The 23078-nt window shown below is 52.7% G+C and overlaps 1 protein-coding gene across 1 annotated transcript in view; it reads left to right on the top strand.

The window, feature by feature from the left end:
• LOC119921810 (platelet-derived growth factor receptor alpha-like) overlaps nt 1–23078 on the top strand; it is a 101037-nt gene that overhangs the window by 63945 nt on the left and 14014 nt on the right. The window contains 12 exon segments of the mRNA XM_038741838.1: nt 7202–7263; nt 9422–9739; nt 11065–11175; nt 11178–11327; nt 12099–12229; nt 14257–14428; nt 14502–14691; nt 18400–18515; nt 19913–20039; nt 20377–20570; nt 20813–20904; nt 21024–21156. Of these exon segments, the coding sequence (XP_038597766.1) occupies nt 7202–7263; nt 9422–9739; nt 11065–11175; nt 11178–11327; nt 12099–12229; nt 14257–14428; nt 14502–14691; nt 18400–18515; nt 19913–20039; nt 20377–20570; nt 20813–20904; nt 21024–21156 (1796 nt within the window).

Below are 23078 nucleotides of genomic sequence, written 5' to 3' on the forward strand. Positions count from 1 at the left end.
CCACAGCACCTGTATATATGTATATATGGTTGTACATATTTATTACTCTATTTATTTATTTATTTATTTATTTATTTATTTATTTATTTTACTTGTACATTTCTATCCTACTTATTTTATTTTGTTGGTATGTTTGGTTCTGTTCTCTGTCTCCCCCTTTTAGACTGTGAGCCCACTGTTGGGTAGGGACTGTCTCTATGTGATGCCAATTTGTACTTCCCAAGCGCTTAGTACAGTGCTCTGCACATAGTAAGCGCTCAATAAATACGATTGATTGATTGATTGATTCTCTGGGCCTCAGTGACCCCGTCTGTCAAATGGGGATGGAGACTGTGAGCCCCCCATGGGACAACCTGGTCACCTTGTAACCTTTCCAGTGCTTAGAACAGTGCCTTGCGTGGCTCAGTGTAAAGAGCCTGGGTTCTGGAGTCAGAGGTCATGGGTTCAAATCCCGGCTCCGCCTCTTGTCAGCCGTGTGACTTTGGGCAAATCACTTCACTTCTCTGGGCCTCAGTTCCCTCATCTGTCAAATGGGGATGAAGACTGTGAGCCCCCCGTGGGCCAACCTGATCATCTTGTAACCTTCCCAGCTCTTAGAACAGTGATTTGCACGTAGTAAGCGCTTAATAAAGGCCATCATTATTACTATTATTATTAAAATGGGGATGAAGACTGTGAGCCCCCCGTGGGACAACCTGATCACCTTGTAGCCTTCCCAGCACTTAGAACAGTGCTTTGCATGTAGTAAGCGCTTAGTAAAAGCCATCATTATTATTATTAAAATGGGGATGAAGACTGTGAGCCCCCCGTGGGCCAACCTGATCAGCTTGTAACCTTCCCAGTGCTTAGAACAGTGTTTTGCACGTAGTAAGCACTTAATAAAGGCCATCATTATAACTATTAAAATGGGATGAAGACTGTGAGCTCCCCGTGGGACAACCTGATCACCTTGTAACCTTCCCAGCGCTTAGAACAGTGCTTGGCACTTAGTAAGCGCTTAATAAAGGCCAACATTATTGTTATTAAAATGGGGAAGAAGACTGTGAGCCCCCCATGGGACAACCTGATCACCTTGTAACCTTCCCAGCGCTTACAACAGTGCTTGGCACTTAGTAAGCGCTTAATAAAGGCCATCATTATTACTATTAAAATGGGGATGAAGACTGTGAGCCCCCCGTGGGACAACCTGATCACCTTGTAACCTCCCCAGCGCTTAGAACAGTGCTTTGCGCATAGTAAGTGCTGAATAGATGCCATTATTATTATTATTATCATTTGAAGGGCGTGGAGAGGAATTGTCTGGGTGTAGTGTGGTTCTGCTAGTTCCTCGGACCTCAAAGTCGGGCCTCGGCAGGATGCCCCCCTCTGCCTCCGTGGGTCCGGGCGGCGGAGACCAGAGTGGACGCAGAGGGCCGGCTGGACGAGGGGCGCATCCGCGGCCCCACCCTACCTCCTTCCCTCCCCACTGCGCCAGTATATATGTTTGCACAGATTTATTACTCTATTTATTTCACTTGTACATATTTACCATTCTATTTATTTTGTTCATGATGTGCATCTAGCTTTACTTCTATTTATTCTGATGACTTGACACCCGTCTGCATGTTTTGTTTTGTTGCCCGTCTCCCCCTTCTAGACTGTGAGCCGGTTGTTGGGTAAGGACCGTCTCTATATGTTGCCGACTTGTACTTGCCAAGCGCTTAGTACAGTGCTCTGCACACAGTAAGTGCTCAATAAATACGATTGAATGAATGAGAGAGAGATGAGCATGAGAAAGAGAGATTAGTGTGAGAAAGAGAGAAGCATGGGCCTGGGAGTTTGAGGATGTGGGTTCGAATCCCGGCCCCACCACACATCTGCGGTGTGACCTTGGGCAAGTTACTTTGCTTGTCTGGGCCTCAGTTACCTTATCTGTAAATTGGGGATGATTGTGAGCTGCGTGTGGGACAGGGACTGTGTCCAATCTAATAAACTCGTGTAATTATCCCATCACTTAGAACAGTGCTTGGCATGTAGTAATTGCTTAACAAGTACCATAGTAATAATAATAATAATAATAACGATGGCATTTATTAATAATAATAATAACGGCATTTGTTAAGCACTTACTACGTGCAAAGCACTGTTCTAAGCGCTGGGGGGATACATTGTGATCAAACTGTCCCACATAGGGCTCACAGTCTTAATCCCCATTTTTACAGATGAGGTAACTGAGGCTCAGAGAAGTTAAGTGACTTGCCCAAGGTCACACAGCAGACTTGTGGTGGAGCCGGGATTCGAACCCACGTATTCTGCCTCCAAAGCCCGGGCTCTTTCCACAGGGCCACGCTGCTTCTCTGCGCTTACTATGTGCCAAGCACTGTTCTAAGTGCTGGAGAGGTCTAAGCGCTGTCCTATGGCGGGGGGGCGGGGGGCGCTCACAGTCTTAATCCCCATCTTACAGATGAGGTAACTGAGGCACAGAGAAGTTAAGTGACTTGCCCAAAGTCACATGGTTGACAATTGGCAGAGCCAGAATTTGAACTCATGACCTCTGACCCCAAAGCCCCTGCTCTTTCCACTGAGCCACGCTGCTTCTCTAATCATTATTAGAGAGTGAGTTCATTCATTCAGTCATTTTTATTGAGCGCTTACTGTGTGCAGAGTACTGTACTAAGCACTTGGAAAGTGCAATTCGACAACAGAGACAAATCCCTTCCCAACAGTCAATCAATCAATCGTATTTATTGAGCGCTTACTGTGTGCAGAGCACTGTACTAAGCGCTTAGTACAGCGGGCTCACAGGCTAGAAGAGACACAGTCCAGAAGAGCTGGGGAGAGTGGCGGGGAGAGAGAGAGAGAGGGTAGTGGCTGGGATTTTTTCAGCTACACACAAATGTATCCAACCAGATTATCCTGTATCTACCCTGGCACTTAGCACCATGCTTGGCACATAGTAAGCACGTATCCCAATTATTAATATTAGTGGTGTCTCTGAGTCGGGAGGGCAATATCAAAGGGAAAAAGAAGATGTTTGTCTTCGATGGAAGGGATGTGGTCAGCTCCTAGCTGGCTCATTCCCCGCTGGTCACCTTCCGTCGTGGGGGTGGGGACGGGGGACACGGGTTGAATCATCCCGGTGTTGATTAGAAATGGAAATCTGGGATGGCATGGGGCCCCTCTGTGGGGCGGGGTGGTGGTGGTCTGGGAAGGGGCCTGAAAGAGGTCTGGGAAGGGGGAGGAAAGTTCAACAGGATCCCTGGGGCTGGAGTGGAATCCAGCCAGCTTCTCAGACTGGGACAGGACAGCCCGAGAGGGGTCAGGGTCGGCTGAGAGTGGGCTCAATGGAACCAAAATCCCCAACCCTCGTTCTAACTCGCTTGCTTCGTGGAGAGCCCCGCACAAAACGCTCAGGAGGGTACACTACAACAGAGTTGGTAGATGTGACCCCTGCCCACAAGGAGTTTAGAAGAGGAGTTGGGCGTTAAAAACAGATTATTGGATTGGTTTCATCACACCCCACAGACAAACGTTTGAAGTCAATGCCTGCCAGTGACAAAGTAATAAATCATCTTTAGGAGGCGTGAAGATGTAGCCATTTAGTCTCGGCTTGCTACCGCTTCAGCAGAACCCTTTAATTTTTGCCTCATGATGGCTTCTGCTTAGTTACTCGGTTTTATGAAGAAAAATTGGATCTCGCACCTGCAGTATTGGGGAACATCCAGCTCCTCAATTTTCCTCGCTTTTGGCCCGCTACACATCCGCCATACACCCCCTGGCCTGGAATGTCCCCCCTCCCCACATCCTCCAAGCTAGCTCTCTTCCTCCCTTCAAGGCCCTACTGAGAGCTCATCTCCTCCAGGAGGCCTTCCCAGACTGAGCCCCCTCCTTCCTCTCCTCCTCCTCCCCCTCTCCATCCTTCCCGCCTTACCTCCTTCCCTTCCCCACAGCACCTGTATATATGTTTGTACATATTTATTACTCTATTTATTTATTTATTTTACTTGTACGTATCTATTCTATTTATTTTATTTTGTTAATATGTTTTGTTTTGTTCTCTGCCACCCCCTTCTAGACTGTGAGCCCACTGTTGAGTAGGGACTGTCTCTATGTGTTGCCAACTTGTACTTCCCAAGCGCTTAGTACAGTGCTCTGCACACAGTAAGCTCTCAATAAATATGATTGATTGATTGATTGTCAGCTGTGAGACTTTGGGCAAATCACTTCACTTCTCTGGGCCTTAGTTCCCTCCTCTGTCGAATGGGGATGAAGACTGTGAGCCCCCCCGTGGGCCAACCTGATAATCTTGTAACCTTCCCAGCGCTTAGAATGGTGCTTTGCACGTAGTAAGCGCTTAATAAAGGCCATCGTTATGACTATTATTATTAAAATGGGGATGAAGACTGTGAGCCCCCCATGGGACAACCTGATCACCTTGTAACCTTCCCAGCGCTTAGAACAGTGCTTTGCACATAGCAAGTGCTTAATAAAGGCCATCATTATTACTATTATTATTAAAATGGGGATGAAGACTGTGAGCTTCCTGTGGGCCAACCTGATCACCTTGTAACCTTCCCAGCGCTTAGAACAGTGCTTTGAATGTAGTAAGCGCTTAATAAAGGCCATCATTATTACTATTATTATTAAAATGGGATGAAGACTGTGAGCTCCGCGTGGGACAACCTGATCACCTTGTACCCTTCCCAGTGCTTAGAACAGTGCTTTGCACGTAGCAAGCGCTTAATAAAGGCCATCATTATTACTATTATTATTAAAATGGGGATGAAGACTGTGACCCCCCCGTGGGCCAACCTGATCACCATGTAACCTTCCCAGCGCTTAGAACAGTGCTTTGCGCATAGTAAGCGCTGAATAAATGCCATTATTATTATTATTATCATTTGAAGGGTGTGGAGAGGAATTGTCTGGGTGCAGTGTGGATCTGCTAGTTCCTCGGACCTCAGAGTCGGGCCTCGGCAGGATGCCCCCCTCCGCCTCCGCAGGTCTGGGCAGCGGAGACCAGAGTGGGCGCAGAGGGCCAGCCGGGCGAGGGGTGCGTCCGCCCCTCCCCTCTGCGCCTGTATATATGTTTGTACAGATTTATTACTTATTTATTTTACTTGTACATATTTACTGTTCTATTTATTTTGTTCACGATGTGCATTTAGCTTTACTTCTATTTATTCTGATGAGTTGACACCCGTCCGCATGTTTTGTTTTGTTGCCCGTCTCCCCCTTCTAGACTGTGAGCCGGTTGTTGGGTAGAGACCGTCTCTATATGTTGCCGACTTGTTGCCGACTTGCCAAGCGCTTAGTACAGTGCTCCGCACACAGTAAGTGCTCAATAAATACGATTGAATGAATGAGAGAGAGATGAGCATGAGAAAGAGAGATTAGTGTGAGAAAGAGAGAAGCATGGGCCTGGGAGTTTGAGGACGTGGGTTCGAATCCCAGCCCCACAACACATCTGCGATGTGACCTTGGGCAAGTTACTTTGCTTGTCTGGGCCTCAGTTACCTTATCTGTAAATAGGGGATGATTGTGAGCTGCGTGTGGGACAAGGACTGGGTCCAATCTAATAAATTCATGTAATTATCTCATCACTTAGAACAGTGCTTGGCACATAGTAAGTGCTTAACAAGCACCATAGTAATAATAATATTAATAATAACGATGGCATTTATAATAATAATAATGATGTTGGTATTTGTTAAGCGCTTACTATGTGCAAATCACTGTTCTAAGCGCTGGGGGGAACAGAAGGAGATGTGGTTGTCCCATGTGGGGCTCACAGTCTTAATCCCCATTTTACAGATGAGGGAACTGAGGCACAGAGAAGTGAAGTGACTTGCCCAAGGTCACACAGCAGACATGTGGGGGAGGTAGGATTCGAACCCATGACCTCTGCCTCCCAAGCCCGTGCTCTTTGCACTGAGCCACGCTGCTTCTCTAAAGCACTATTCTAAGCGCTTGGGGGGATACAATGTGATCAAGTTGTCCCACGTGGGGCTCACAGTCTTAATCCCCATTTTTACAGATGAGGTAACTGAGGCTCAGAGAAGTTAAGTGACTTGCCCCAGGTCACACAGCAGACTTGTGGTGGAGCCGGGATTTGAACCCATGACCTCTGACTCCAAAGCCCATGCTCTTTCCACTGAGCCACGGGCTGGGATTTATTAAGCGCTTACTATGTGCCAAGCACTGTTCTAAGTGCTGGGGAGGTTACAAGGTGATCAGGTTGTCCTACGGGGTGGGGGCTCACAGTCTTAATCCCCATTTTACAGATGAGGTAACTGAGGCACAGAGAAGTTAAGTGACTTGCCCAAAGTCACACGGTTGACAGTTGGCAGAGCCGGAATTTGAACTCATGACCTCTGACCCCAAAGCCCCTGCTCTTTCCACTGAGCCACGCTGCTTCTCTAATCATTATTAGAGAGTGAGTTCATTCATTCAGTCATTTTTATTGAGCACTTACTGTGTGCAGAGTACTGTACTAAGCACTTGGAAAGTGCAATTCGACAACAGAGACAAATCCCTTCCCAACAATCAATCAATCAATCGTATTTATTGAGCGCTCACTGTGTGCGGAGCACTATACTAAGCGCTTAGTACAGCGGGCTCACAGGTTAGAAGAGCCACAGTCCAGAAGAGTTGGGGAGAGTGGCGGGGAGAGAGAGAGAGAGACGGTAGTGGCTGGGATTTTTTCAGCTACACACAAATGTATCCAACCAGATTATACTGTATCTACCCTGGCACTTAGCACCGTGCTTGGCACATAGTAAGCACGTATCCCAATTATTAATATTATTGGTGTCTGTGAGTCGGGAGGGCGATATCAAAGGGAAAAGGAAGACGTTTGTCTTCGATGGAAGGGATGTGGTCAGCTCCTAGCTGGCTCATTCCCCACTGGTCACCTTCCGTTATGGGGGTGGGGACGGGGGACACGGGTTGGATCATCCCGGTGTTGATTAGAAATGGAAATCTGGGATGGTGCAGGGCCCCTCTGCGGGGCGGGGTGGTGGTGGTCTGGGAAGGGGCCTGAAAGAGGCCTGGGAAGGGGGAGGAAAGTTCAACAGGATCCCTGGGGCCGGAGTGGAATCCAGCCAGCTTCTCAGACTGGGACAGGACATCCCAAGAGGGATCAGGGTCGGCTGAGAGTGGGCTCAATAGAACCAAAACCCCCACCCCTCGTTCTGACTTTGACTTTTCTTGGTTCCCCCAGTTCTCCATCAACTATGGGTCCTTTCCCATGGACGTTCCTGGTCTTGGGGTATCTGCTGTCAAGTAAGGCCCATGACCCCCTCCAGCCCTGGGGCTGGGGAAGGGGAGGTGATCCAGAGGCCAAAGACATTCGAAGAGGGAAGGGTGGGAGGTGATCCAGAGGCCAAAGACAGTCGAGGAGGGAAGGGTGGGAGGTTGGATTCATGAAGGGCGTTTGGATCACTTCCCTTCAGAGCCAGGAGTTGGGGGGAGGCAGAATCCTCCCCCCCTTCTAGATGTTTCTGTGTGTAGACCCAAGGGGTCTGCAGCAATCCACCCCAGCAAAGTGATGATAGTTGTCGGGGGGTTCTTCTCCCAATATGGCCCTGCTCTTGTTGCATCCCGGGCCTTGCCCCTCACCCCCGTACCACCTGGGGAAGGGAGAAAAAAAAGACTGGTTTGGCCCCAAGCTCCCAAGGGCAGAGTGTCATCATCATCATCATCAGTTGTATTTATTGAGCGCTTACTATGTGCAGAGCACTGTACTAAGCGCTTGGGAAGTACAAGTTGGCAACATATAGAGACAGTCCCTACCCAACAGTGGGCTCACAGTCTAAAAGGGGAAGACAGAGAACAAAACCAAACATACTAACAAAATAAAATAAATAGAATAGATATGTACAAGTAAAATAAATAAATAAATAAATAGAGTAATAAATATGTACAAACATATATACATGTATACAGGTGCTGTGGGGAAGGGAAGGAGGTAAGAAGGGGGGGATGGAGAGGGGGACAAAGGGGAGAGGAAGGAAGGGGCTCAGTCTGGGAAGGCCTCCTGGAGGAGGTGAGCTCTCAATAGGGCCTTGAAGGGAGGAAGAGAGCTAGCTTGGTGGATGGGCACAGGGAGGGCATTCCAGGCCCGGGGGAGGACGTGGGCCGGGGGTCAATGGCAGGACAGTCGAGAACAAGGTACGGTGAGGAGATTAGCAGCGGAGGAGCGGAGGGTGCGGGCTGGGCTGTAGAAGGAGAGAAGGTAGGTGAGGTAGGAGGGGGCGAGGTGATGGAGAGCCTTGAAGCCGAGGGTGAGGAGTTTCTGCCTGATGCGCAGATTGATTGGTAGCCACTGGAGATTTCTGAGGAGGGGAGTGATATGGCCAGAGTGTTTCTGGACAAAGATAATCCGGGCAGCAGCATGAAGTATGGATTGAAGTGGAGAGAGACATGAGGATGGGAGATCAGAGAGAAGGCTGATGCAGTAGTCCAGACGGGATAGGATGAGAGCTTGAATGAGCAGGGTAGCGTTATGGATGGAGAGGAAAGGGCGGACCTTGGCAATGTTGCGGAGCTGAGACTGGCAGGTTTTGGTGACGGCTTGGATGTGAGGGGTGAATGAGAGAGCGGAGTCGAGGTTGTGGGCTTGTGAGACGGGAAGGATGGTAGTGCCGTCAACAGAGACGGGAAAGTCAGGGAGAAGGCAAGGTTTGGGAGGGAAGACAAGGAGTTCAGTCTTCGACATGTTGAGCTTTAGGTGGCGGGCAGACATCCAGATGGAGATGTCCTGAAGGCAGGAGGAGATGCGAGCCTGGAGAGAGGGGGAGAGAGCAGGGGCAGAGATGTAGATCTGGGTGTCATCAGCATAGACACTCCACTGAGTGTGGGTCAGGGGAGAGGACAGGATTCTGTCTCAGCTGCCTCAGGGGAATGGGAGATTCCTCTCCCCTCATTCCTTCTGCCAGGTGTGGCAGCCCCCCCCCCCCCCCCCGAGAGGGCCAAAGCAACTCTTGAGTTTGCCCCCGCCCACTGGTTCCCGGCAGGAGTGAGTGTCAGCTACCCCTAGTGACCCAAAGGAATTTCAGTGGCTTCCTTCTGTCAAGAGAGGGGCCCGGCTCTGGGGGTAAGAGATAGCGTGAGGGTGGGCTCTCTGAGGCTGAGCTTGCTCCTGGAGGGGGTCCCAGGGTCGGATTACCCAGGCCCAGATACTGGTCACAGCTCCCTGGGCTGAACCCAGGGGTCCTTGGCTCCTCAGGGCCAACGTGGGGTGCCCCAACCCAGATTCCGGAAAGCAAAGGCTCTGTGAGTTGCGGAACCGGGTGAGGGGGAGGTCTTGAGCGCTATAGCCATTATTCGGGGAGGTCTGGGGGATCCCCCAAAGAGGGAACCCCCAAGTTGAAGGATGGGACGCCCCCTGCGGAGGGTCCAGTCAGACTGGACCGGCTCCAACTGGCTTCCCCCCACTCAGGTCTGCGATGCGGAGCCTTCCAGTCCCTGGTTCCCGCCATGACGCCGAACGAGGAGAAGCTGGTGTTACCCCTGAAAAGGTCTTTCTCCCTGTGGTGCACCGGGGACAGCGAGATCAGCTGGCGGTTCCCCACGCTGGATGCCGAGAGCTCCGGCGTGTCCATCCGCGGTGAGAAGAACAACTGCAGCAACTTCCTGTCCGTGCTGGAGGTGGCCAACGCCTCGGCCGTGCACACAGGCCTCTACACCTGTTACTACAACGACACGCAGGCCCAGGGGACCGGGATCATAGGCCGGAATATCTACATCTACGTGCCTGGTGGGTGTGGGAGGCCCCCGTGGGCAGGTGGGCCCGGGGGGCGGGGTGGGGGAGAAGCAACCACGGCTTCCATCCGGGGGCGCTGGGGCGGGGCGGGGGAGAAGCAACCACGGCTTCCATCCGGGGGCGCTGGAAGGGGAGATCCGTGGTTGGGGGTTGGACCGGCCCCCTTACAGAAATGGCGGGGGGCTGTTCTGCCAGTGAAGGGCAGTCAGAAGGACTTGGGTTCCAATTCTGGCTCGCCACATTCAATCAATCGTATTTATTGAGCGCTTACTGTGTGCTGAGCACTGTACTCAGCGCTTGGGAAGTACATGTTGGCAACATATAGAGACGGTCTGTACCCAACAGTGGGCTCTATCGTACTTATTGAGCGATTATCGTGTGCAGAGCACTGTACTAATGTCTGCTGTGTGACCTTGGGCGAGTTACTTCACTTCTCCAGGCCTCAGTTCCCTCATCCGTAAAATGAGGATGAAGAGTATGAGCCCCATCTGGGACGGGGACTGTGTCCAACCTGATTAACTTGTGTCTAACCAGCGCTTAGAGCAGTGCTTGGCACATAGGAAGCGCTTAACAAGTTTCATAATAATAATAATAGTAATTATTATTATTATTATCCAGAGTGGAGATGGGGAACTCCAGGGGATCTGAGTCAACGGAGGAACCCTGTGCTGGTTGTCCTCCTGAATGTAGCTAACAGCAGGCGCCCAGCCCGGTTCTTTGCCCAAAGCAAGCATTCAGTCCAGCGCTCTGCCCACTGCAGACGCACAGCCCAGCACTCTATCCATAGCAGGTGCCCAGCTCAGCACTCTTCTTACAACAGGCATTCAGTTCAGTGCTTCAAACACAGCGAGGCGTCCAGTCCAGCATTCTGCCCTCAGCAATTGTCCAGGCTAGCCCTCTCCCCACAGCAGGCGCTCAGTCCAGTGCTCCAGTGTCCAGTCCCAACACCCCACCCCTTGTTGGTGATGACAGTTTCATCCTCTTCATGCCCTCCACCCCTCCTCCACCCCTGGACATCCCCGCCAAACCAACCCCTCAGTTCGAACAGCGTGACCTAATGACTAGAGCACAGGCCCGGGACTCAGAAGGACCTGGGTTCTCATCCCGGCTCTGCCACCTGTCTGCTGTGTGACCTTGGGCAAGACACTTCTCTGCCTCAGTTACCTCATCTGTAAAAAGGGGATCAGGACTGGGGGACCCATGTGGGACAGGGACTGCATCCAATCTGATTAGCCCAGATCGACCCCAGCTCTTAGAACAGTGCCAGACACACCGTAAGCGCTTAACACATACCTTTGTCGTCACCGTTCCCCCCTCAGACCCTGACGTCACCTTTGTGCCCTCCGTCATGGTCGACCACTTCATCATCGTGGAGGAAGGCAATTCCACCGTGATCCACTGTTGCCCCACCGACCCACAGGCGCAGGTGACCCACACGCCAGCGATGGCAAGGAGGTCTCTTCCACCTACGACCGACGCAGAGGCTTCCTGGGTCACTTCACCACGGGGTCCTACACGTGTGAGACGACCATCCGTGGCAGGAAGTTCCAGACCCCCGAGTTTAACATCCACACCTTGCGAGGTATCCCTGTTGCCCCCAGACAGTCCATGCCATCCCTGGCTGGAGGTTCTCTGAGCACCTGAGGCCCGGCAAACTCGGTACCCTTTCCGGAGGGCCGAGAGCATCCTCCCGGAAGGCCACCGCTTCTTTCTCCAAGGGGAGGACAGTTCCCTGGGGCCACCTGCTTGTGGGAGGATTTCGGGGAGGCAGGGCACCTGAGTGGCCAGGACTCCTGACTTCTAGTCCCAGCTCTCTCCTGGACTGCCGGGTGACCTTGAATGTCAGTCACTTAAGTCTCTCCGAGCCTCATTTTCCTCATCTGTAAAATGGGGCCAATAACCTTGCCTCTCCCCATCCGTCAGAAATCATGAGTCCCAGGTGGCGTGGGTCTGCGCCAGAAACAGCGTGGCTTAGTGGATAGAGCCCGGGCCTGGGACTCAGGAGGACCCGGATTCTAATCTTGGCTCTGTCACTTGTCTGCTATGTGACCCTAGGCAAGTCACTTCACTACTTTGTGCCTCAGTTCCCTCAACTGTAAAAGTGGGGATTAAGACTGTGAGTCCTATGTGGAATGGGGTCTGTGTCCAACCTGATTAGCTTGTATCTACTCCAGCGCTTAAGCACTTAGGAAGTGCTTAACAAATCCCACAGTTATTTGGGGACACCTTGGTTCGGTGTTCTTGCTGGCCAGTTGGCTGGGTCCGGCCCCCAAAGGGCCCCAGGCTGGGCACCATGCAGAGACTGGGTTGGTGATTCCCCTGCCCATTCCTGACCTCCCTGGCTCTCCTGCAGTCTCGCAGGAGATCGTCTTGGAGATGGAGGCCCCGAAGACGGTATAAAAGACAGGCGAAACCATCGTGGTCACCTGTTCCATCCTGGACATCGAGCTGGTCGATTTCCAGTGGAACTAACCGGGTGAGGCGGTACGTCCCGCTTCCGGCGCGCCTATTGGTGAGGGTGTGGTGGGGATGGGGCTTCGAGCAGGAGTCAGTCGAGCGTACTTATTGAACGCTTACTATGTGCAGAGCACTGTACTAAGCACTTGGGAGAGTACAATACAATAATATGAGACACAATACCTGGCCACAACGAGCTTGCAGTCTAGAGGGGGAGGTAGACGTCAGAACAAATAGAATTCAAGCTAAATGAGCATCGTTAACAAAATAAATACAATGGTAAATATGGACAAGTAAAATAGAGCAATGTGTCTGTACAAACATATATATAGGTGCTGTGGGGAGGGGAAGGAGATAGGGTGGGGGGATGGGGAGGAGGAGAGGAAAAAGGGAGCTCAGTCTGGGAAGGCCTCCTGGAGGAGGTGAGCTCTCAGTAGGGCTTTGAAGGGAAGAAGAGAGCTAGCTTGGCGGATGTGCGAAGGGAGGGCATTCCAGGCCAAGCGGAGGATGTGGGCCAGGGGTAGACGGCGGGACGGGTGAGAACGAGGCACGGTGAGGAGATTAGCGGCAGAGGAGTGGAGGGTGCGGCCTGGGCCGTGGAAGGAGAGAAGGGAGGTGAGGTAGGAGGACTGAGGTATTGAGCACTTACTGTGTGCAGAGCACTGGAGGCACGACCTCAGACCCGATGGACAGGGAGACCAAGTGGCAGATACAGCCCCTCCATCAATCAATTAAGCGCCTACTGGGGGAGGAGTACCGCCTTGGGATTCTACTCAGTTCCTTGTGGGGTAAAACACCATCCCAGGTGCTAGACACTGTACAAAGCACTGGGGAAAGTACGATGGAGGAAAAACGCATGGTCTCTGTCCTCATAGATTTCGAGCCCTTTCAGGGATAGGAACTGGGTCTAATCCCCATCTGTGTACTCTTTCCCAGTGCCTAGTTCATACACTAACTGCTTAATAATAATAATGGACTTGGTATTTGTTAAGCGCTTACTATGTGCAAAGCACTGTTCCAAGCGCTGGGGAGGATACAAGGTGATCAGGTCGTCCCGTGTGGGGCTCACAATCTTAATCCCCATTTTGCAGATGAGGTAACTGAGGCCCAGAGAAGTGAAGTGACTTGCCCAAAGCCCCACAGCTGACAAGCGGCAGAGCCGGGATTTTGAACCCGTGACCTCTGACTCCAAAGCCCGGGCTCTTTCCACTGAGCCACGCTGCTTAATACCCGTACTACTACTTCTAGTGTCATTGGAGGAGATGGGCAGAGAGAAGCAGAGTGAAGTGAAGAAGTGAATTACTAAGTGATTGAGCCACAGGGAATGCGTGCTGAGAGGAACAAAAAGCGCTCCGGTACTATAGGTGGATGTTGTTGTGAGGTTGGGACCTGGGGAGAGGTCTCGTGAGGAGGAGGAGGAGGAACAGGAGGGATTTTAGGAGGTTTTGAAGGTCTGCAGGCAGTCGGGCGGCTGTTAGGAGGGAGAGAGCTTCAGACCCAAGGCGGGGCCATAAGGAGGGATCAGAGGTGGGAGAGGCGAGGCCACCCGCGGCTTCAGAGGAACCCGGAACCTGAGTCGGGGAGCCAAGCTGACGGTCACTGTCCAGGTTACGGCCTTTTCTCTCCTGTGGGTCTGCGGGAGGCGACCTCGCTGGCCCTCGTGGGCAGGAGAGAGTTCTTTCCCTCCCCTCCCCTCCCCTCCCTCCACTGCCTAAGCGCACGCCTCCTTGCCTAGTCTCTCCCCCCATCTCCTCCTCCTGATTCTCTGCCCCCACTCTCCTCTACCATCTTCCCACCCTCTTCCTCCCTCTCCCCTGCCCCAGTGTCTTCCCTCCTGCTTCTCACTCTTCATCCCTTTCTTCTGACCCATTTTCACCTATTCGGCATCTGTTGGTCCACCCCCCCCCCACCCCCGGTCCCAGTTCCAGGCCAAAGGGCAGGGAGCAAGGACGGCGCATCCGACCCAGGAAAGCCCAAAGGACCCTCTGTCCTCCCCCCGGGTGTCCCCTCTCCCAGCCGGGTGGCTTGAACCCCGCCCCCTCTCTCCATCACAGAGGGACAAGGGTGTCGTCAAGATGGACAAGATTACGGTCCCGTCCGTCAAGCTGGTGTTCACCCTCACGGTCCCCAATGCCACGGCCAAGGACTGCGGCAGTTACGAGTGTGCCGTCGGCCACGTCACCAGGGAGGTGCAGCAGACGAAGAAGGTCACCATCGCCGTCCTAGGTACACTCCCCGGGGCGGGGCTCGTGGCCAACCGGCCTCCACCCTGCTCATCGAACCCCCCTCCTGTCCCCAGAGAAAGGCTTCGTCTGGCTCCAGCCTGTCTCCGACCCGGTGGAGGCCGTGAACCTGCACGCGATCTGGCATTTTGACGTGGACCTGGAGGCCTACCCCCTGCCCAGGGTGTCCTGGCTGAAGAACAATGAGTCGCTCACCAAGAACACGACTGGGATCACCACTAGCGTGCAGAAGACCCATGAGTACAGGTGACGGAGGCTTTCCCCCGCGGGGTCTCCCCCAGTGCTGTCCCACACCCCTTTCACGAGTCCGTGGCCCCTGCTGGATGCCTGAGGGCAGAGTGCTGTATGGGGTTCCTACATATACGAAGTGCTGTGTTGGACTGCTACTCTATGCTGAACGCATATTACGTTTAGAGTGCCGTCCCTTATTTATAGTATTTTCTTTTTAATAGTGTTTATTAAGCACTTACTATGTGCAGAGCACTGTTCTAAGCACTGGGGAGGTTACAGGGTGGTGATGATGATGATGATAGTATTTGTTAAGTGCTTACTATGTCCAAAGCACTGTTCTAAGCACTTGGGAGATTACAAGGTGATCAGGTTGTCCCATGGGGGGCTCACAGTCTTAATGCACATTGTACAGATGAGGTAACTGAGGCACAGAGAAGTGAAGTGACTTGCCCAAAGTCACACAGCTGACAATTGGCGGAGTCAGGATTTGAACCCATGACCGCTGACTCCAAAGCCCGGGCTCTTTCCACTGAGCCACGCCGCTCAGTATTTGTTAAGCACTTTCTATATGCCAGGCACTGTGCTAAGCACTGGGGTAGACACAAGCTAATCAGGTTGGACACAGTCCCTGTCCCACATAATAATAATAATAATAATAATGATGGCATTTATTAAGCGCTTACTATGTGCAAAGCACTGCTCTAAGCGCTGGGGAGGTTACAAGGTGATCAGGTTGTCCCATGGGGGGCTCACAGTTTTAATCCCCATTTTACAGATGAGGTAACTGAGGCCTAGGAAAGTGAAGTGACTTGCCCAAGGTCATCCAGCAGACAACTGGTGGAGCCAGGATTAGAATCTAGGCTTTATTTGACTCCCGAGCCCGTGTTCCGTCCAGTAGAGAAGCAGCGTGGCTCAGTGGAAACAGCCCGGGCTTTGGAGTCAGAGGTCATGGGTTCAAATCCCAGCTCTGCCAATTGTCAGCTGTGTGACTTCGGGCAAGTTGCTTAACTTCTGTGTGCCTCAGTTCCCTCATCTGGAAAATGGGGATTCATTCGTTCATTCAATCGTATTTATTGAGCGCTTACTGTGTGCAGAGCACTGTACTAAGCGCTTGGGAAGTACGAGTTGGCAACATATCGAGACGGTCCCTACCCAACAGGGATTAAGACTGTGAGCCCCACGTGGGACAACCTGATCATCTTGTATCTCCCCAGCGCTTAGACCAGTGTAAGAGTTTAATAAATACCATTATTATTATTATTATTATTAGACCACGCTGCTTCTTGCAGCCGTATCGGGTGCCTATTGCGCGCAGAGCACTGTACTGAGGACGTTGGGTGCAGAATGCCGTACCGGGCACCTATGGCATGCAGAGCACTATGCCGTATATTTGGGAAGGTCCCATAGGATTAGAAGACAACCCCTGCCCTACTGTGTGCAAAGCACTGCACTAAGCACTTGAGGAAGGACAACAGAGTTAGGAGACACAGTCCCTGCTCTCAGAGAGCTTCCAGGCTGTGGTGTGAAGAGCGCTGCACTAAGTGCAACTAAGTTGTTGCCAACTTGTTCCTCCCAAGCGCTTGGTACAGTGCTCTGCACACAGTAAGCGCTCAATAAATACAATTGAATGAATGAATGAATGCTGGGGAGAGTGGAACAGAGTTAGACGTGATCCCTGCTCTAAAGGAGCTCCTGGTCTAGTGGCCCATAACTTCCTCGTTGAGGGCGGGGACGCCTGCTCCGGAGTGACCACAGTGACCCAGGCGGGGATCTCAGGAGGTTCTGGCCCCGTATGGTGAACGTCGGGCTCCAGCCCGGCCCGGGTTCAGGTGAAGTGTCGGGGCTCCTGGCCCCAGGAGAGGCAGCGGCGGCCAGGCCCAGGGCCCCTGGGATTCCACGGCTGGAGGTTGATGCCTGTCTTCTTGTTTTGTTTCATTGTCTATCTCCTCCTTCTAGACTGTGAGCCCGTTGTTGGGTAGGGGTTGTAGCCATCTGTTGCCGAATTGTACTTTCCAAGCGCTTAGTACAGTGCTCTGCACACAGCAAGCGCCCAATAAATACGATTGAATGAATGAATGAATTGTTGCGGAGACCTGGCTCTCCCCCAGCCCCGTGACACCCCACCAACTCCCTAGCTTGGCCGTTGGCCAGGCTGCCTCCTCTGGAGGCTGGCCAGATGGGGATCCCAGTCTCCTGGGTCCCCCTCAAGACTGCTGGAGCAGACAGACAGAAATGCTTTTAGAACAGTGCCCAGCACTTAGCACAGTGCTTTGCACATAGTAAGCGCTTAATAAATGCCATTATAAAAAAAAACTGCACAAGAGCCGTCTGGATTGCCCTGGCCCTGGTGTGGGGTATTTCATTCACTCATTTAATTGTACTTATCATTCATTCATTCATTCAATCGTATTTATTGAGCACTTACTGTGTGCAGACCACTGTACTAAGCGCTTGGGAAGTACAAGTTGGCAGCATGTACCCAACAGTGGGCTCAGAGTCGAGAAGGGGGAGACAGAGAACGAAAACAAAACATAGTAACAAAATAAAAAGAATAAATATGTATAAATAAATAAATAAATAAATGAATAAATAAATAGAGTAATTAATACGTACAAACACATATACATATATACAGTTGTTGTGGGGAGGGGAAGGAGGTAAGGCGGGGGAATGGGGAGGAGGAGGAGGGGAAGAGGAAGGAGGGGGCTCAGTCTGGATCTCTTACTGTGTGCGGAGCCCTGTACTAAGCGCTTTGGAGAGTACAGTCGTGGCGCAGTGGAAAGAGCCCAGGGCTTGGGAGTCAGAGGTCGTGGGTTCTAATCCCGGCTCTGCCACTTGTCAGCTGTGTGACTTTGGGCAAGTCACAACTTCTCTGTGCCTCAGTTACCTCATCTGTAAAATGAGGATTAAAACTGTGAGCCCCATGTGGGACAACCTGATCACCTTGTATCCCCCCAGCACTTAAAACCGTGCTTCGCACATCGTAAGCCTGCTGTTGGGTAGGGACCGTCTCTATGTGTTGCCAACTTGTACTTCCCAAGCTGCTTAGTACAGTACTCTGCACACAGTAAGTGCTCAATAAATACGAGTGAATGAATGAATGAATGAATAGTAAGCCCGCTGTTGGGTAGGGACCGTCTCTATATTTTGCCAACTTGTACTTCCCAAGCGCTTAGTACAGTGCTCTGCACACAGTAAGCACTCAATAAATACAATTGAATGAATGAATGGATGAACAAATACCATCATTATTATTAGTATTATTATTAACAGTAAACAGAGACATTCCCTGCCCACAACAAGCTTATAGTCAGAACCAGGAAGGTCCCTTCCATCTGAAATGTCTGTTTGGTGCGGGACGGAGCCACCTGGACCACTGGCCCCACCTGGGCTGTGCCAGACGAAGGAGATGCCCTCGGGGTCTGTCGCCTCCCCTGTTTTCCCCTCCCCTGCCTGCCCTGGGACAGGCGTGGGCACGGTCTGCACTGGGCATCCTGTGGGGCAACCAGCGTGCAGTTCCTCCCACGGTCCTGGCACCCTGGGGGAGACCCCCAGGCCAGTGCTCTTTCTACTAGGCCATACTGCTTTCCTGCTGTTGAAGTGAAATAGCAGAGATGAAGACTTGCCCCTTTTGCAGAATGATTTAGCGAGAAACCTTCTACGTGTGGGTTTTCTGTGGTGCCTAATGAGTGTATTCCCGTCGGTCCTCTTCGATGTCACCAGGTATCAGAGCAGGCTGAAGCTGATCCGTGCAAAGGAGGAAGACAGAGGGCACTACACAATTGTGGTGCAAAATGAGGATGATATTGCGAGCTACACTTTTGAGCTGCGGGTTCACGGTAAGATTTAGGGGCAACGCTTCCGGTCCGGGGGTGAGAGCAGGGCAGCCGCTCCCCATCCAGTCAGCCAATCGATGAATCAGCAAGATTCCCCGAGCACCGGCCGTATACACGGCACTGTACTAAGCGCTTGGGAGAGTATAACAGTAGCCAGATGCGTGTTCCCTGCACTCAGCGTGCTCATGATCTACTATGGGTGGCTGGCAAAAATTACTTACAGGGATCTTATCTACTAAATCTTTTACATCGTACTCTCCCAAGTGCTTAGCACAGTGCTTGGCACATAGTAAGTGTTCAGTAAACACCATTGATTGGTTTATGGATTGACTGCAGTACTCTACACACAGTAAGTGCTCAGTAAATATGATTGATTGAAGTAGATAATAATAATAATGATGGTATTGTTAAGCGCTTACTATGTGCAAAGCACTATTCTAAGCGCTGGGGAGGTTACAAGGTGATCAGGTTGTCCCACGGGGGACTCACAGTTTTAATCCCCATTTTGCAGATGAGGTAACAGGTCCAGAGAAGTTAAGTGACTTGCCCAAAGTCACACAGCTGACAGTTGGCGGAGCCAGGATTGGAACCCATGACCTCTGACTGGGTGAAATAGCCGAACAATTAAATGTAGAGATAAAGGCAAAAGGATTAAATCAGTTGCCTGCGCGAGTGCTGAGTGTAGAAATAAAATGAGGAAGTGTTGAAGGTTGATATGACTGGAGTTGTAGAAATTAGTCTAGCCTGTAAGATTCTTGAGGGCAGGGATAAAACCTACCAGCTCTATTATACTGCCTTCTCTTATACGCTTAGTATAGCGCTCTGCACAGGTAAGTGTTCAATAAATACCATTGACTAATTCAGTCAATTAGGGAAGGTTTCCCGGGGAGACGGGTTTTTAGAAAAGCTCTGAAGACTCACCCTAGTCACGGGGCTGGTGAGCTTTTTGTGGGGCTAGTTCTCAGTGACAAGCTCAGAATAGAGCACACGGGCTCCCCATTCCCCACTACCAGAAATGGCGAGTTCCAAAGGGGTGGAGAGTAACTATTTGGGGCGGTTCGGCTCCACGCTTGCTGGCCACTGGCTCCCAGAGAGCCCCAGTTCCCGAGGCACTGCCAGTCTCCGCTCTTTTTGCGTCTCACTGCAGTTCAAGCCCCTTTCCTCTTGTTCGGTCCTCGGCGGAGGGGGAGAACAGTTGGTCTTATAGGGCGGGGGTGGCGCTTGTATAAATGTGGGGTCTCTCCCCCCAGCACAGGGCCCTTCACGTAGTGGGTGCCCGGCACAGCGCCCTGCTCAAAGTAGGCATCCAGCATGGCGCTCCGCACGCCCGACGTGCCCCAGGCCCAGTGCTGAAAGCCGTTCCCTCCTCCACACCCCTCTCGCTCCATCTCTCCCTTCAGTGCCGGCCTCCATCTTGGATCTGGTGGACGACCCCCACGGCTCGGAGGGTCGCCAGACCGTCCGCTGTGTCGCCGAAGGGATCCCGCTGCCCGACATCGACTGGCTGATTTGCGCGGACATTAAAATGTATGCAGAGCAGCCCACGAAGCCTGACCACTTCCTCTTCCCCGGTCCCGGTCTGAGGGTCTGCACCGGCGGTCTGAGCCCAACGGTCCCGGGGGGGTGGAGGGGTATGCGCTTTGAGGGGCCGAGGGACGTTGGGGCCGCTGAGGGTTTCAGTAGGGGGCTTAGGCAGGAGCTGCGGTCCACTGGGGACTTAGTGCAGCTCCTGGCCCGTTTTCTTCTCTGAGATGACCAGCAGAGTGTGTGCGGGGACCAGCAGGGGTGTCGGGTGTGGTGGGGGGAATGCTGGATAAATCCTGCCTCCCTCCCGCTTCAGCCTCGGCCTCCCCGCTCTCCCCAGGTGCAAAAATGAGACCTTGTGGACCCTCCTGGCCACCAACGCATCCGACATCACCATGGTGGCCCACAGGGGCGACCGGGACACGATTGAGAGTCAGGTGACCTTCCAGCAGGTGGAGGAGACCCTGTTGGTTCGCTGCCTGGCCAAGAACCACCTCGGGGCCGTGACGCGGGAGCTGAAGCTCAAGGCCCCCGGTGAGTTGGTAGGGGACAGTGGCGGGGGCAGGGACCGCCGGGGACCTCCGCCCAAATCGGGAACGACGTGTAGCTCCGCCTTGCAGAGAGCCACGGGCCCGTTGGGCCCTGGCTGGGAACAGTGCCGACGGGGCCGACGTCTGGAGCGGGGGCTCCCGTGTGGGGTAGGTGGGTAGGCGGGAGGTTTGGACCCTTCCTCCCCGCCCGGGGCCGTGCTGACCCTCGGAGTTCTCCACCCCCAGTCCTGTGCATTGAGGTGAACCTGGTTGCTGCCGTCCTGGTGCCCCTGGTTGTGATCGTCTCCTTCATCATGATGGTCATCAGGTGGAAACAGGTCAGCTCCCCCCCAGCCCCGACCCCCGGGCAGAGCCCTCCCACCTCCTCTCCACGGGGGCCGACCGGGGTCTCTGCTCGGCCCAGCCTCCCCGGGCTGTCGCCCCTCTCGCCTTGCAGAGGCCGCGCTATGTGATCCGATGGAGGTACGTGGAGTCCATGAGCCGGAACCGCCGCGAGCCGTTCTGCATGGAACCGGTGCTGCTCCCCTACGACTCGCGCTGGGAGGTTCCGAAGGACCAGCTGGTGCTCGGTACACGGCGGCCGCCGAGCCTCGGGGACTCCTGCCCCACGCGAGCGGCCTAGGGGGCGAAGGCGACTGGCTAGCGATAGTGAGGACTAACAGTGCCTTTATGGGCCGTTTAATTCATTCGTTCAGTTGTGTTTATTGAGTGCTTACTGTGTGCAGAGCGCTGTACTGAGTGCTTGGAAAGTACAATTTGGCAACAGAGACAGTCCCTACCCAACAACGGGCTCACAGTCTAGCAGGGGGAGGAAGACAACAAAACAAAACAGGTAGACGGGTCTCCTCCTTCCCCTCCAATCCCCTTACTGTAGGGGTTCCTCAAGGGTCGGTCCTCGGTCCCCTTCTGTTCTCTATCTACGCTTACTCCCTTGGGGAACTCATTCACTCCCACGGCTTCAACTATCATCTCTATGCTGATGACACCCAAATCTACATCTCGGCCTCTGCTCTCTCTCTGTCCCTCCAGGCTCGTATCTCCTCCTGCCTTCAGGACATCTCCATCTGGATGTCTGCCCGCCACCTAAAACTCAACATGTCTAAGACTGAGGTCCTTATCTTCCCTCCCAGACCCTGTCCTTTTCCTGACTTTCCCGTCACTGTAGACGGCACTACCATCCTTCCTGCCTCACAAGCCCGCAACCTTGGTGTCATCCTCGACTCCGCCCTCTCATTCACCCCACACATCCAATCCGTCACCAAAACCTGCCGGTCTCAACTCCACAACATGGCCAAGATTCGCCCTTTCCTCTCCATCCAGATCGCTACCTTGCCGGTTCAAGCTCTCATCCTATCCCGACTGGATTACTGCATCGGCCTCCTTTCTGATCTCCCATCCTCCTGTCTCTCCCCACTTCGGTCTATACTTCACTCTGCTGCCCGTACAGAAACGTTCTGGGCATGTCACTCCCCTCCTCAAAAATCTCCAGTGATTGCCTGTCAACCTACGAATCAAGCAAAAACTCCTCACTCTCGGCTTCAAGGCTCTCCATCACCTCACCCCCTCCTACCTCACCTCCCTTCTCTCCTTCTCCAGCCCAGCCCAGCAACCTCAGCTCCTCTGCCTCCGCTAACCTCCTCACTGTGCCTCGTTCTCGCCTGTCCTGCCGTCGACCCCCGGCCCACGTCCTTCCCCTGGCCTGGAATGTCCTCCCTCCACAGCATCCGCCAAACTAGCCCTCTTTGTCCCTTCAAAGCCCTACTGAGAGCTCACCTCCTCCAGGAGGCCCTCCCAGACTGAGCCTCCTTTTCTCCTCTCCTCCTCCGCTCCCCATCGCCCTACCTCCTTCCCCTCCCCACAGCACTTGGAGATATTTGTATCTCCAAATTCAGGTGAAGACGGGTATGATCAGAGAGAGGGATTTCAGAGTCAGTGAGGGTGGAGATATTGCAGCGGTAGGAGATGACGAGGTCGAGGGTGTGACCAAGTTGGTGAGTGGGCAAGGTGGGGTGGAGCAGGAGGTTGGCTGCTTCAAGGAGAGATAGAAGGCGGGCGGCAAAGAAGTCACCAGGGACATAATAATATAATAATAATGGCATTTATTAAGTGCTTACTATGTGCAAAGCACTGTTCTAAGCGCTGGGGAGGTTACAAGGTAATCAGTTCATCCCACGGGGGGCTCACAGTCTTCATCCCCATTTTACAGATGAGGTAACTGAGGCCCAGAGAAGTGAAGCGACTTGCCCAAAGTCACACAGCTGACAAATGGCGGAGCCGGGGTTTGAACCCATGACCTCTGACTCCAAAGCCCGTGCTCTTTACACTGAGCCACGCTGCTTCTCTGTGTCTGAGGATCAGAGTGGGCATGGAGAACCTGTGTTAATGGAGAGCCCTGTGCTAAGTGCTGCGTAGACTCAAGACCGTCAGATCGGAAACAGACCCTGCTTCTCATAGTCTATGAGGGAGGGAGAGTGGGGGTCTCTATTCCTGT

This window comes from Tachyglossus aculeatus, unplaced genomic scaffold (assembly GCF_015852505.1).
Source record: "Tachyglossus aculeatus isolate mTacAcu1 unplaced genomic scaffold, mTacAcu1.pri SUPER_30, whole genome shotgun sequence".
Classification (NCBI taxonomy): Eukaryota; Metazoa; Chordata; class Mammalia; order Monotremata; family Tachyglossidae; genus Tachyglossus; species Tachyglossus aculeatus.